Source organism: Suillus subaureus (assembly GCF_016647635.1).
Source record: "Suillus subaureus strain MN1 chromosome Unknown BJ212scaffold_27, whole genome shotgun sequence".
NCBI lineage: Eukaryota > Fungi > Basidiomycota > Agaricomycetes > Boletales > Suillaceae > Suillus > Suillus subaureus.
Window position 1 is genome coordinate 173,521 of NW_024538583.1, and position 14,045 is coordinate 187,565.

At 47.7% G+C, this 14,045-nt stretch overlaps 7 protein-coding genes across 7 annotated transcripts; 4 read left to right on the forward strand and 3 right to left on the reverse strand.

The window, feature by feature from the left end:
- The first annotated feature begins 74 nt into the window (after positions 1-74).
- Positions 75-1,219, forward strand: BJ212DRAFT_1371421 (uncharacterized protein). Its single transcript, XM_041336287.1, is given in 6 exon segments — positions 75-331; positions 381-575; positions 588-590; positions 627-661; positions 713-1,035; positions 1,090-1,219. The coding sequence occupies 6 exon segments, from the start codon at positions 135-137 to the stop codon at positions 1,171-1,173; spliced, it is 837 nt and encodes a 278-aa protein (XP_041190386.1). The 5' UTR covers positions 75-134; the 3' UTR covers positions 1,174-1,219.
- Positions 1,220-1,811: 592 nt separating this feature from the next.
- On the reverse strand, positions 1,812-5,231 carry BJ212DRAFT_1371429 (uncharacterized protein; the record flags this gene model as incomplete). Its single annotated transcript, XM_041336288.1, has 4 exons — positions 4,946-5,231; positions 4,498-4,854; positions 4,186-4,451; positions 1,812-4,137 (listed from the first exon to the last, which is right to left on the reverse strand). Exons 1-4 carry the CDS (start codon positions 4,988-4,990, stop codon positions 1,812-1,814), a joined length of 2,994 nt encoding a protein of 997 aa, XP_041190387.1. The 5' UTR covers positions 4,991-5,231.
- Positions 5,232-6,509: 1,278 nt separating this feature from the next.
- Positions 6,510-8,039, forward strand: BJ212DRAFT_1371438 (Alpha/Beta hydrolase protein). Its single transcript, XM_041336289.1, has 5 exons — positions 6,510-6,933; positions 6,982-7,189; positions 7,240-7,374; positions 7,431-7,533; positions 7,601-8,039. The coding sequence occupies exons 1-5, from the start codon at positions 6,608-6,610 to the stop codon at positions 7,828-7,830; spliced, it is 1,002 nt and encodes a 333-aa protein (XP_041190388.1). The 5' UTR covers positions 6,510-6,607; the 3' UTR covers positions 7,831-8,039.
- BJ212DRAFT_1371447 (S-adenosyl-L-methionine-dependent methyltransferase) lies at positions 8,040-10,032 on the reverse strand. The gene is made up of 10 exons (XM_041336290.1): positions 9,835-10,032; positions 9,742-9,767; positions 9,524-9,690; positions 9,408-9,471; positions 9,127-9,357; positions 8,961-9,076; positions 8,834-8,912; positions 8,682-8,781; positions 8,464-8,628; positions 8,040-8,260 (listed from the first exon to the last, which is right to left on the reverse strand). Exons 1-10 carry the CDS (start codon positions 9,906-9,908, stop codon positions 8,254-8,256), a joined length of 1,029 nt encoding a protein of 342 aa, XP_041190389.1. The 5' UTR covers positions 9,909-10,032; the 3' UTR covers positions 8,040-8,253.
- Positions 10,033-10,235: 203 nt separating this feature from the next.
- BJ212DRAFT_1371450 (uncharacterized protein) lies at positions 10,236-11,125 on the forward strand. The gene is made up of 4 exons (XM_041336291.1): positions 10,236-10,369; positions 10,427-10,493; positions 10,546-10,797; positions 10,851-11,125. The coding sequence occupies exons 1-4, from the start codon at positions 10,343-10,345 to the stop codon at positions 10,961-10,963; spliced, it is 459 nt and encodes a 152-aa protein (XP_041190390.1). The 5' UTR covers positions 10,236-10,342; the 3' UTR covers positions 10,964-11,125.
- Positions 11,005-11,546, forward strand: BJ212DRAFT_471745 (uncharacterized protein). Its single transcript, XM_041343283.1, has one exon. It carries the CDS (start codon positions 11,158-11,160, stop codon positions 11,458-11,460), a length of 303 nt encoding a protein of 100 aa, XP_041190391.1. The 5' UTR covers positions 11,005-11,157; the 3' UTR covers positions 11,461-11,546.
- A 964-nt stretch (positions 11,547-12,510) lies between these two features.
- On the reverse strand, positions 12,511-13,892 carry BJ212DRAFT_1371457 (uncharacterized protein). The gene is given in 7 exon segments (XM_041336292.1): positions 12,511-12,653; positions 12,668-12,792; positions 12,855-12,918; positions 12,985-13,061; positions 13,119-13,176; positions 13,199-13,227; positions 13,288-13,892. 6 exon segments carry the CDS (start codon positions 13,420-13,422, stop codon positions 12,706-12,708), a joined length of 450 nt encoding a protein of 149 aa, XP_041190392.1. The 5' UTR covers positions 13,423-13,892; the 3' UTR covers positions 12,511-12,653; positions 12,668-12,705.
- Positions 13,893-14,045: the final 153 nt, after the last annotated feature.

Genomic DNA, 14,045 nt, shown 5'->3' on the forward strand with positions numbered 1-14,045 from the left:
CTTGGAAATGAAGCTGCTGTGCATTTAGCTCAGCTGAAGCCTAGGAACCTGTTGATCACCAGCAGAGATGAAGGCAAGTGCGAACTAACAAAAGCAGGTATGCATGAACCCTCTGGAGGTTATCAGGGGAATTCATGACTTGTATAGACGTGGAGACTCGGTCTGGCATGACTGGTATCGAATCCTGGCCTCTTGAGCTAAGCTCATTCGATTCGGTGCGCTCTTTCGTGGACAATTTTGAAGCAAAGGGCTGCACAGCCAATGTTCTTATCGCCAACGCTGGCATGTCGACGACGAAGTATGCGAAAACTCCAGATGGCTATGAAACTACGTGAGCACCTTGCCTTACCACTGTTGTTTTGCCTTGAGAATTTTTATAGATTTCAAGTGAATTACCTGTCGACCGCTCTGTTGAGCATATTGATGTTGCCTCACCTCATCAAGATGGGGACTCCTGAACGTGCCTCGAGACTCGTTATTGTGTCTAGCGAGGTTCATTATATAGCCAACAGACTAAAAGGGGCAGATAAATGGCCTAGTATCATCGAAACAATCAATGATGAGGCGTATTGTACCTATAGGCAAGTTTCATTAGCGTCTTTTTCTGCAGCAGTAATAACATGCAGCAGCGTAATGATGAATCGCTACCCCCTATCCAAGCGTGAGTAATGGAGTACACGCATTATTATGCTCACCACACCATCATGCGCAGTCCTCGAAGTGATGTTCATCCGTGAGTTGTCTTCTCGACTTCCCACACCAACCTTGGTCGCTGTTTCGGCGGTCAATCCCGGCTTTTGTCACTCCCGTCTTTCGCGAGAAATCGAATCGAATCCTATCCTCAAGTTTGCCGTGAGCACTTACAAAGGGCTATTGGCACGCACGACTGAGATGGGCAGTCGGACACTTGTCCATGCAGGAATCGAGCCAGGTGAGAGGGAGCGGCACGGTCACTACCTGTCGAGCTGCGAAGTTGCCGAAGAGAGCGATTATGCTCTCAGCGCGGAAGGAAGGGAGGTTTCGAAGCGTTTGTGGGTACGTACTGCTCATTTTTGACTACGATGGTGCAGGCTAATATCAACTGAACAGCATGAGACGCTTAAAGTCCTTGGAGACATCGATCCAAGAGTTAATACAATTGTGTCTGAACACCTCACTCAGGACATAGTATAATTTAATTGTTATTCGTCGACCGCTACCATGTATTATGTTGTATTCTGATCTGTGAGTGTCAGTGGGATGGAATTCAATCTATCGAATGTTTACAGCAAGCACTCGAAACAACTATTTTGGCAGATCGTCGTCGCCGTCGCTATCGTCATCAAAGGTGAGAAAGTTTCCACCAGCTTTCGGCACGAACTTTGGAGGACGACTTTGCGTGCTATAGTAACTCTATCTACTGGTCACCTCTTGTCCCTTTGCAAACACACCACTGCTGTAATACGACTGTTACATGTCCTCCACACGGTAAGCTAGTTTCTTGGAACACGATGTCAAGACTTCCACTTGAGGAACCTACGCTCGAAGGCCACAATCAGCACAATTCCCCTCACTACCCTCAATATGATCGAATGTCACTTGATTCAGCGTAGTCCGAGTTCCAGCGGATAACAATGCAGAGTCAGTAGAATAGAGCTACATATGTGAAATGAAGTGTGCGCCTCGACACCGGGAGTAGATGAAATGCTACAACTAGTTAAGAATATATGAAAAGAGAGGAAGAGCACAACATTAATGCACAATGATAGGTATTAACAGTATCCGTGATGCGTAGCGTACAACATATAGAACAAAGCGTCAAGTCCGCATGATTACAATGCAAGGCCAGTAAAGGGATTCGTTATCCTTTTCATCTGCGTCGGAGATACTGCACAGGCGTCGTCGTCAAACGGAGTTGCAAACGGATTTATGGTGTTGCTAGACTTCCGAGCGTGAGCTGTCGTGAGAAGCCGTGATACGGGAGTGACGGATTGTGGGAGGCTTAAGGACGGCGCAAGCCCCGGCTGGGGAGGGGCCATTGCTGGCTTGTTCTTAGCAGCGAGGAGCGCAGCTTGCACTTGTGACGGGTAGAGCGTCAATGGGACAGTTGCATGCTGTGGGGGCACCCGCTCGAAGGCGTGATGGAGCGGCATGGCGAGCGGGCTTGGTTCCTTGGCCTGCGGAGGAGTGAAGCCATATTCGTCGAATGGCTCAATGTCAGTAGGCACGCTGGCTTTCCTGCGCTGCTCTGGATGGAGCGGTGGTGAGAAGGATATAGAAGGAAGCGCTGTGTTCTTGGTAGCAACAACTGTATTCTTCGTCCATGGCAGGGAGGGTGGAGTCGGTGAGACAGACCAAGCAGAGGAAGGCTCTTCTCGAGTCGGAGATCGCTCAATGTGTGGTAGGTCATCCGGCTTGAACGAGGAAGTATGCGCGGTCGAAATTGTCAATTGAGGTCTAGGAGGTCGGGCTATCGGCCTATTGACGACAAATTCCTCAGAGGGAGCAGCCTTCTTCGCAAAGAGGTTTGTCACGGGCTTGAACCAGTGCGATTTGGGTTGTTCATCTTCCACCTTTGGAAAGTCCTCTCTGTCCCCACTGTCACCATCCTGCTTCCTCTCTCCCATCAAACGCATCAGCCTGCTGATGGTGCGAGAATGTGTCGACGGCTGCTGGTTCTGCTCAACTTTCGGCTCAGCTCCCTGGCGGACAAGGCTATCCCAGCTTTTCTCAAACCTAGGCTCAAGCGATTTCAGCGGATGATTGGCAGATCGGCTGAATGGATTAAGGCTGAATGCTGAACGCGGCTCAGGAAGAGGCGTAAACGAACGAAGACCTAAATCAGGCGTCTTCTCGCCCTTCTCCGCATCCTTGCTGACGTGCACGATAGGCGGTGCATTGGGAAAGGCTGCTATGATATCGTCGATATCGTCGCGTTGCTCCTTGCGCCATTTGCGCTTCTTGTACGCTTCAACCCAATTTCTCGCGTAGGAATGCCATAAAACAACAGCAAGACCCATGAGTACGACGACGCCCCAGAGAATCAGGAACAGGACAAACATGATTCGCTCCTGCTTGAGGGAGTCAACATACGTTGCCACAAGTTTTCCGATGAGGCCACTCGAGTCACTTTGCCCGCCACCAATCGCGGCGGTTGCAATTGGCTGAGTGATCTCATTAACATCGGACGATGAAAGCACCAAGACGGTCTCGTTGACAGTCGGAAGATCGACATTCAAGTTCTCGTTCAGGAACGTGAGTGCCTCCTCGAGTGCATCGACCTTCGAGCCGATAATGCACCGAACGAAGTCCTGCGCAGTGTCCTCCAGGACAGTGCCATTAAACACGCTCGCCACGATATTCTGAACATCGGTGTAGAAGTTGTTCAGCGTTGTATTGAGTGTCGTGGTGGTGCCATTAACCCAGCCGAACAGACCGTTGTTGACGGAGGACTGAGCGGTCTCAACACGTGCATTGATGGTGCCAGCGTACGATGAGGACTGGTTGTACATTGAACTGTTCACCTGCGCGAAGATCGTGCTGGAGAGATCCTGCACACTCGCAGCCGCTTGTGCAGAGTACTTTGCTTCCAAAGGGCCGACGGCAAGAAGCTGCACTTGAACGGATAATAGACCAAAGAAACCGATCAAGAAGCAGGCAAGTGCAGGCGCATGGAAAATGTAGTGCAGAAACCATCGCAGGTGAGTGTGTTGTGAAGGGGACATGCGCAGTTTAACTGAGAGGGTGTTGGCTATGCGAGTAAGCAGTGGATGTTGCGCATCCGCCTGGAGCATGAGGAGATTGTGGTCAGTGAGCGTGATAGAAGGGACGCTAGCGGAGCCGGTGTACACCGTGGTGGGATCAGAAACCCATGCCTCACGAGTGCGACGGAGGTGAAACTGCAAGCAGCGCCACTTGTACCACTCGAGGGCACAGTGCCCTGCTAGCAGGGCGAGGAGAAGAATAATCAATATAATGGTGCAAATCTTCGTAATCGTGAGGAGGTCATTTCCGAGATCATCAACTGAGGACGTGTCCAAATTGTTGCAAAATGAAACCGAGTTCTGAGCAGGGATAGGAAGTGTCGTTACATCAAAGACAAGGCCTTGGAACGTGCTATTGATATCAGACTTCACGGCCTCGAAAGGTGTATCGACGCTGATGGGAATTAGTAGACGCAGATGGTCAGTTTGATGTGATACTTACAGAGATTCAATAGAGTTCTTGATCGACGACACAGTCGGCAGTGAATTGTTGAGCTGAATCAACGCATTCTCAAAATCCGTTGGAATAGTGATACTGGACAGAGAGTCCAGGCTCGAGACATTGAATTGTGGCGCATTGATGTTCCCGAAAGGATTGACCTTGTTAAGCTCGTCGACTATGGTTGTAATGGCGGAGTTGAGCGAAGTGGCATCGTTCTGCAAACCTGACACGATGCTGGTCAGGGTACTTTGCAAGAAAGAAGTGATCTGAGCTACTATTAACAAAAATTCATCGGAAGGCAAACTTTCATACCTCTTGAACAGCAGCAATGAGAAGTGCAAGCCCACCTCCAACAATCAGTTCGAGGAAACATAAAAACGTAGAGCGGTAGATGTCAATAAGGAAGTTGATGATTGCTTCCATGACAGTCAATGAGAGAATCAGAGCTGCGCGCGCGTCGTTCATGGTGCCATTGATAGTATCCGTGATTAACTGATTTGAGGCAATTGCCATATACCGCGGAGCACTAGCCGCAGCTGTAGCAGCTTGCTCTGCTGCTTGACATGCGGTCAAGAGGTCACCCTTTGCATTAGCCACAGCAGTTTGAGCAGATTGGGATGACAACTGGAGCCTAAATATCACGAAGATGAGCGAAAGAATTGGATATGCCTAGCCAAGCTAAGGAAAGGATGTGTGGGAGTTGAAGGTAAGGTCTGAGAGTCGTACTCGAAGTCTGTATTGTAGAATGAGGGGCATAAACTGGCGGAGGAGATATTCCTCTTTGAGTGCGAAAAGAGAAGGACATCTGAGATGATGATAGTCGACCTGCGACGGCGAATAAAAATCTAGTCACCAACTAGTGGCGGTCGTCAGCAGTGAAGAGAGAAAGATAGAATAATTAGCAAGAAAGAGAGCCCTGAGAGAAGCGCTGGAGCAATCTATTCTTTATCCTTTTGAGAACCACATCATCATTGTCCCAGCACGTCCTCCACATCCTCATTGTTCTTCAAGGGGACTCGGACGAAGGAGGACGAAGCACAATAAGCAGTTCCAAATTGGGTAACCTTGTAATTGGTCGGAGTTCGGAGTCTTTTTTTGTTTCCGTTGGCATAATTGACTGGCAACCACAGCTTGTGTTAGACCTTCTGCACCGGATCATCAGTTGTTGTCTCCTGTCGTTGTAGGGCTGACCTGGAGAGAAGCGGTTACATAGTACATGAAGGCCTCAAGTCGCAGAGAAAATGACAGAAGTCCTTCCTTTCCCACGAGAAATGAATATCGAGTACTGGTCGTCGAGCAGATGTCTGGTGGCAGTCAATAGCAAGTGTCCAAAGGATTTTCCCCGCCTTCGTTGGCATTACTTGTGCCCGACTCACCATATCGTTTGATCCATTGCATCCGATTGAGGACCTTGCATGTGCGACCATACGTTGAGGCTTGCCATTCTGCGCAGTCCAACCTATGAAATTCAACTCCTTATTTGTCTTCTATGATATTCGATGTTTTGTTGCAAACGTTGCTTAGTATCTTCATGAAAGTATCTTGTTCCGGAAGATTCTGCTACGTTTGCTACACGAGTCTAGATATTCAATGCAGGGGCAAGTGTCATCCAAAGATTTACGCCTGAGGTGCGTTGCACGTAATTCCTCTTGTTGGTATCGGCAGATACGCGGCCCGTAGTCGGGTAGTCGGTGTCGTTCATACCCTCCCTGGCGCTCGCGATGGGAAACTTATTGCACCACTCCTTCCTCTTCGACTGTCTTCAAGTTCAGTACTGACGCGAATGACACATTTTTCCCAATACAGTTCGATCCGACGCCATGTCCTCGAAAGCCGGCCCGCACCTCCTTCGATTCATTAATAAGATAGGCCATCGGAAGTCCCACATAAATTTGGTGCGTTGTCATATTTATACAGAAAACACTACCGTATATTTGAGCAGATCTGCACATACCCACCCCACATACTCCCTACCGAAAGGAGAGACGCACTCTAGCGCTTCGCTGATGAACAGACTGAATAATATGCCAGAAGAGGGGGCATACCTTAATGATAGCTACTGACAAATGCAGAACACGCCAGTTAGATGACTCTGTCTACTCCAGTGACCATCTTCCTTTCACAGCCTTCCTTTGTACTTGGCACTTCACGTGGCAGAGACGAGTTCGTTTTATCAATCCGCTAGATTATGACGAGACAATGCCCAACATGGAGTTTATGCATCATCTGCTCTCACACGAGTTAGGCTGATTAATTCATACCGCCCAGCTTCTCCATTACATGAGTCATGACCCCGGTTCGAGCGCACTGCTGATTTCTCATTTTAGAATAAATCTCTCAAATCATTTAGTTACTTATGCATGCATTTTAAAACAGAATCTACGAAACACAGCCCATTCCTACAGCTTGTGTTCATACCACCATGAACGAGAGCCTTGTCTCAAAGTACAAAGATATCGTCACCTCCAGAGGATTGACTTACCACTATCTGTCCTTGCCAGCTGTGGACGACAAGCCCACTCTACTCTTTATTCATGGCTTTCCCTCGATTTCATACGATTGGTATCATCAGATCAACTACTTCTCTGAGAGGGGATTCGGAGTAGTAGCGCCCGACATGCTCGGATACGGCGGCACGTCTAAACCTACCGATATGTCTCTCTTTCTGCACACCGCCATCGCGCAAGACTTGCTTGACATTCTTGATGCCGAGAAAGTCCAAAAAGCCATAGCCGTTGGGCATGACTGGTGAGATATAACTAGACGCGTACTAGCTAAATTCAGAATCGTCATCAGGGGCGCACGCATGATCTCCCTCCTGTCAATGAAACACTCTGACCGTTTCTTGGGTTTCGCGTGGGTTGTCGTCACATACCAACCGTACGGTCCCTTCCCTCCCATTGATGTTATCTTGGAGATGAATATTAAAGAATTCGGTCGGCCGCTACTGGGGTACTGGAAGTTTTTCGAACAAGAAAGCGCTCCCCAAACCATCGAGAAGAACGTGAGTGTTTAGCCAACGTTTTAATCTCTTGTTATTCATAAGACGCAAAGCTGGAATCATTGATTTCCGTGCTTTATCCGGATGACCCAGACAGTTGGCTGACTCTGATGAATCAACCCGGGGAGATACAGGCCTTTATCGAAAATGGAAAGACGACAAAGAGAGCTAGTTATCTCACAGACGAGGTGTTTCTTATTCCTCTGTCAGGCTTGTCAGAATTGACTGTGTCCATAAAATGTAGCACCACTCACGCTTGTTAGAGTCACTGAGGAAGGATGGGTTAACGAGTGCCCTGAACTGGTACCGGTGCACGCTCGGTGGTGTCAATTCCCGCATCATGGAAGGTGAGACGCGATATCCAGCACACTGCTCGATATTGCATTGTCTGATCTTAGTTGGCTGCGGTGACAGAGATACCAGAAGAAAATCAGTTTATCAAGAAACCCGCGTTCTTCGCGGTCGCAAGGAAAGACCACGTATGCGTGTATGATTACGCCGTATCATCTATGAAGAAATACGCGACGGGAGGTCTCAAGATGGTAGAGTTCCAAGGAGGACACTGGATTCACTTGGAGGAACCGGAAACGTTCAACAGAGAGCTTGAGGGTTGGATTTACGATACATTACAACAAAGTTGTTGAGCAACGTACGCGGGTTGGTCACGAAGACTCATGAACATCAGCCGTATATCACAAATTCACGATCTACCCGAGCCCAACTCTCACCCAAGACGTTGTAAATCAAGGGGTGATTTCTGGTTTGCACATCATGGAACGCGGGGGCGACTGTAGACGAAGACAACACGAGAATTGAATTAGCCAGCCATTTGAGTTCCTCAAATCGTGCGCGTTTGTTGAGGAACGAATTGATACTTATTGGCGCTGTCACGGAATCTGTAAACTCAAGGAAGGCGATTGTTTGGGTGACCGGCATAACTCGCACATGGTCAACCAACCGGTAAATGAGATGGTGTACTCTAATGATGCAACAAACAACAGTAAGTTTGATGCAGATGTATAACACAAGAACTAAGCCAGATGGGCTGCAATGTCAGTGTATCCAAGCTAATACCTGTTGTTGTCCAATCCAGATGTCAGGTTGCAGGTAAATAATGGTATATGGGGAATGTATATGACAGCGCGGCGAAGCGTGGAAAGCCATTGTCGGTGAATTGTTTGTCGATCAAGACCTATCATCGGTCAGCGTACGGTCATTATCGCCACGAATCGGACTGGGGGAGAAAAGAGATGCGGCAAGAATGTAAAATCACGCACATTTTGTAATCCACTGTTGTCTCCTCTTCCTCGCCACCAACTGCATACGAAATGGCAATGTCAAGATCGCGGTTGTTCCGCTTGTTCGGTGCGCAAGAGATTTCGCCAGTAATTTCCTGCCCTTTTTTGATAGTGATTGTCGAGGGGGTATAGAACACTGTTTGCCTGTTTTGAAGAAATAAATACCTGAGGAACAGAAATTTGGGTTGCTGACGTACTTCCAGTGCGTGTATTGCGCATGAGGGCCAGTTGAAAACTTGACTTTCTTATGTGTGCAATCGAAGACGATGTCGAACCAAGCGAGGAATGCATGTACATCTATAGTAGCGCGTATGAAAGTTGCAATTACACCTAACACGATTATACTCACAGTCATCGCGTGTAGCAACAAGGCTGAAAGGTGCTGTGAAAGTCAGGTCCTCCTTTGTTGCTGTCAAGAGATTGATTTCCTGCATAGTGTTAGTCAAGTATTATCAAATAACTTGATGGCGACAAACTTTGATAACATAGGGATCAGTAACGACCGCTTTGAGCTCAACGGTATCCACCAAAGGTTCGCGGAGCGCGATGTCTTTGATACACGAGTAGTCGAAGCCATACACATTATCCCAGACTACAAATACTGTTCTTAGCCAGGCGCGCATATAACACAGATATACGTACAGTTGATCTTCTCCTCTTTGTAGTCCTGATCTTCAATGGCAGCAAAAAGTAATTTTGCGGTGTCGGGGAATATCAATCCTTTCGGCTTGAGATATTTGTCTCTTGCGAGCAAGACGGTGTCTAACATAGATTCGTAGAGAAGGAAATAACCCATCCACTCTGAAATGATGATGTCGAATTGATCGATAGGAAGCTCGGCTTCCTCAAGTTTTCCCTTAACAAGGGTAATTGCTAATGCATTGTTACTAAAGACGGTATCAGGAGCATACAGTGAGACATACTGTCTTTGAAGCCGTTTGCTTCTATAATCTTTTGAGCTTGATCGATAATATTCGACATGTCGATCTTCAAAGGCATGCAGGAGATGATACGAGCGAGATATGGATGTGGCACTTACACCAACTACGTGTGAAGCACCTGCTTTTGCAGCGAACATACTCAAGATGCCAGTTCCGCAACCAACATCTAGGACTGTTTTACCCTTGAAGAGGTGACCATTGTTTATGATCGCAGCACGATAGGATCCTGTCCGGACAGTATCCTTAAGCATTTCCTCGTGGATACCTGTCAGGATATGTCAGAGTAATAATAACTCGACCAGATGGATCAACAAACCAAAATGCGCGTATGAATCCGCATAACTGGAAGAAGGGAATCAAAAATTAGATATTAGAATTTCCTTGAGAAGATATGCGCAAATGTGCGAACTAGTCTCTGGAAGTCATTGAGTCCGATGTAACATCGGGGACGATATGGTGGGTCGATGGTCCTGCACTTTCCATCTTTAATCGAAGCAGCAGTTGGGTGAAGCTGTGAAGCACAAGATACAGTCACTTGGATTTGTTGCTTGTAGATAAAAATTCGCCGATTCCCACGGTATCTTAGACAAGGGGTGACCCGTGAGAATAAATTCTGGTAAAACTATACAGTCGAGATGGACGACTTTCCTCACTCCTGAAGGTCAGTTAATACTTTCCAAGAATATATTTCTCAATATTAATGATGATGCAGCTCACTCTATACGTTGCCGAGTCCAGAGTCTCGACTTTTTAATGGAACAGCGTGTTCTTATAATAGATGCGATGATCAAGACAAACAACGGAAAACAAATTCTAATCGGCTGCTCTATGACTCAGTGCCTCTGCAGCGCCGCGCTTATGTGCCGCAGTGCGCAGCTTTCGAACCCCATACAAAAGCCACGTAGCAGAACTTATCAATGATCATCGATCCTCAGTCAAACATGGTGAGTCCCTGTCGAACATATGTAAACTCGATGGCTCTGGTGTTAATGGACCCTCAGGTGATCAAGCATAGCAATGCAGATGACCCACCTTCCTACGACTGCGTCGCAGGTCAGGCTAGCTCAAGTCTGTCTTATTCATATTATCCTGGATGATTAGTGGTTTACCATGATTTCAGATGAACAGCAACAGCCACCTTTGATCACTGACAAGACTGTGAGCCAGCAAGTGCAGCTGCCTTTAATACCTCCCAACACCGTGATGGCTGTTCACGCTCGTACTACGCCCCTGATGCAACAACCCACAGTCTACCATTATCAGAATCCCTTGACTGGCGAGCGCATCGTCTCGCTACTTCCCCCAGACCACCCAGAAATGATATGTTTGCAGGAAGGGCAACATGTTAATGAAACCAAGTTCGGCATTCTAGGTAGGGATAATCACATCCTAACGGGCAAGCAGTTGACTCGTGCCTTTCTTTAGGCATTTTGGCTGCAATAGTTTGGTTCCCATTGGGCATTGGCCTTTGCCTTCTTGACCGGAGGGTCAAGTGCAAGCGCTGCGGGATGATCATAGACAACGGTATTTGTGGTTAATTAGTATTGTATGCCTTCAGCCTTTCTATCCCTTGGACTTCAGCGCATGTATTGTCTTTGTTATTTGACATTTTCATCTCTATATCCCGATTTCCGCATTGCTCCTAACTTGATGTACTATTTTAATATATACTAGAAGTCGTGTATTCCGCGTCACCATTCCCAAAGCTTCCTCGGATGAGTTCTTTGTCTCCATGTCTTATGTCGATGGCACGTTCTCCTTCATTCACAAACAACCTCACAGGAGACGTGTTGACAGCGACGTCATTCTACTAACCTGTTTCTATAGGCCAGCTGAAACAGTAAGACTCAACCGACCCCGTCCTAGGGGAAAGCCAACTCTTGCTTCAGTGGGGTTATTTGTATTTGACAAGGTTGGAAAGCTGGTCGTTGTTCTCCTATCACTATGCCATGATCACTCTCCCACAATTGCTGGGTTCTCGCCGTGGAGTTCTGGATGCAGACGCCGGTTTATCCTTGCTGTCTCGATTGCGTAACAGATAGCACGGAAACTGGACCTCGCGGCGAAGAATGCTATGACCTCAGCCATTGGGCCATGTTCTTGATTGGCAATATATTGCATTCCCTCGTGGTGAGTTAGTGACCTTTTAGTGACATTGCCGAATGTACTTCCCGTGATGCACGGTTGTGCCCAGGATCATCGTACTTCGTTTGGCTCGGCATGCTACAACAAACGAACGGACACGCCAGCGTATCTTCCATCGATTCCTCATGTTGCACACTTCTTGCTCGTGGCTCGGCTATCTTTTACCCGTGGTACAAGCTGCTGCAGGGGAAATTCTACTTGTTGATGCGCTCGTAAGTAAAAGCTGCTTTTGGCATATTGTTGGCAGTCATTCAAGTTATAGCAACGACTACGCACAGAAGACATCGCTCCTCCCCTTCAATGATGACGCCCTGGGCTACGCCTTGCAGACAACACCTAACATCTGACCGTCGAACGGACTTCGAGTCAAGAACATGTCAGTTAGCCTACCTTGGCCACGTGAGCTTGCGGCTACTTTTTAAGAGCTTGCCCATAGACGTGCTACCAGGGTCGCAGCACGCTATTTTAGGCTGCCACTGGTCAGTACACTGTATGTACGAATATCGGGTCCCGTTGATGTTTCATTGTAGTATGGCTGCCGACGGACCCCGATGGTAGTATTTGATCACTCCGGTAGATACAAATCGATCTGTTTGTAGTGTACTTGTCAAACATATCATAGATAATATAATGAATTGTAGTCATATATATGCAGTGAAACCAGTTGTAGTGATTCTCACATTGAACTTTCTTACAGAGCAGCGAGCTTGTTGCCCCTCAGACCTCAGGGACCGGCTGTGCTTGCCTGGAGAACCAATGTAACTTGTGTCAACAACGCGCATTCAAAGAGGTGATGATGATTTCGACGCTCGTTTTTGAATAATATCAATTGGGAACTCGGTGCAGCGCTCTTGCGCTGTCAAAGTCTCGAAGGGGAAGATTGTGAATGTTCTAAGCAGGGAGTCAAAGTGATAATCCCTGTCAGTGTTGGTTTCAATGGGTGGGATGGAGCAAAAGAGGTGGCGCTGCTACCCACTCATTTCCCTAAGAGATCTAGTCGAACCAAAGCAATGACATTCAATACAACGGGAGCGGACATAACAAAACGCAGTACATCTATGTACTATTTAGCGACACTTTCGATAGCTCAATCTTGAACACCCCTTGCAGGCAAGGTGCTGCCTAGTAGCGACAACTAACCGATCAGCGGCTGGAGATCAGACACCCGGACAAATTGCCACTGCTGGCGGGTACTTTCTATGTCGTAATTCTCGAGTTTCACCTGGCGAACGTTATGAGCAACAGGCTTTGAAAAAAGAAAAAGAAAAAGATCCACCAACTTACTTCATTGTGCTTTGAGCCCGGAATGGATAGCATCAGGTTCTCGTTCCCGAGAGTGTAGCGAATGCTGTACATCCGAGTCATTAGATCAAAACAAAGCGAAAGGTCGCTGAGCACCGCGTCGGGTTCTCACCTATAATAATCGTCCGGGCGTCCAACAAGATCGACGACAAACGCCTGCCTCGTGTAAACGACCAGTTCATCCGAATCCTGCCCGCGTCCGCGTCAACGAGAAAGAAAATGAAAGTGAATGCCAATCCAACATACCTCGCTCGCAGTAGCGAAGAATCCATTGCCATTGTTGCCGTCATTGTTGGACTGAATACTGATGGTCTTGTTGGCAGGACCCTGGCGGGTTCTGTCTCTTGATCACCCACTAGGATGCGCGATGTATGTGAGAACCGATCACAGAGTGGGTGAGAACGCGTATAGATACCTGTTGAGCCACGGTGCCATTGTTGGCGTAGCCTTGGATCTGGTTGCCTTCGGCGGTGCTGTTGCCCCTCAGATCGAGCATGAGGCCTCTGCCGACGTTTCTGATGGTATACACTCCGTCGCTCGGAAAAGGCATTGTATGAGATGTAGCAAGTGGGACGATTTGACAATGAGACGAGGAACTGATGAAGGAAAGGTCAGAGAACGCTGTGCTTTTATACTGAGCATCTCTGGCTGTTTTCGACAATTGAAATGAAGTTCACGGTGGATCCACCCTGGTCTACCGCGGGGAAGCGGTAGGGGTCAGGGGTAGAAGTACGCAAGTCAGAGTTCGAAGGTTCTAAAATGTCGTTGTCGATAGATGACTTCCCGCAGCGTTTAGAACGTTATGTTCTAGCCCCCCCTCTGGATTCTAGAACGATAAGCCAGTCCCAAAAAATAAAACATGAGTCGGCAAGAAGTCGAATCACGCACTTTCAGCTTGAACATTGAACGTTTGAACTCACGATTATGACATTAAGTGCCTAGGACGTTACATACTCAGAAACTCGTGGTATCTGATCGGACATCGCGATTTAAACAACGCCGACGGTCCTGTTTTATTTTGACGATTGGCCTAGCGTTCTGAAGTACCTAACTACTAGGGCGTTGTGACATACCTAGAAATTTGTGGTGTCTGATCGGACATCGCAACCCAAACAACGCCGATGACGGTCCTGTTTTATTTTTGGCTTGGGCTCTAGAACGTCTCCTATGCGA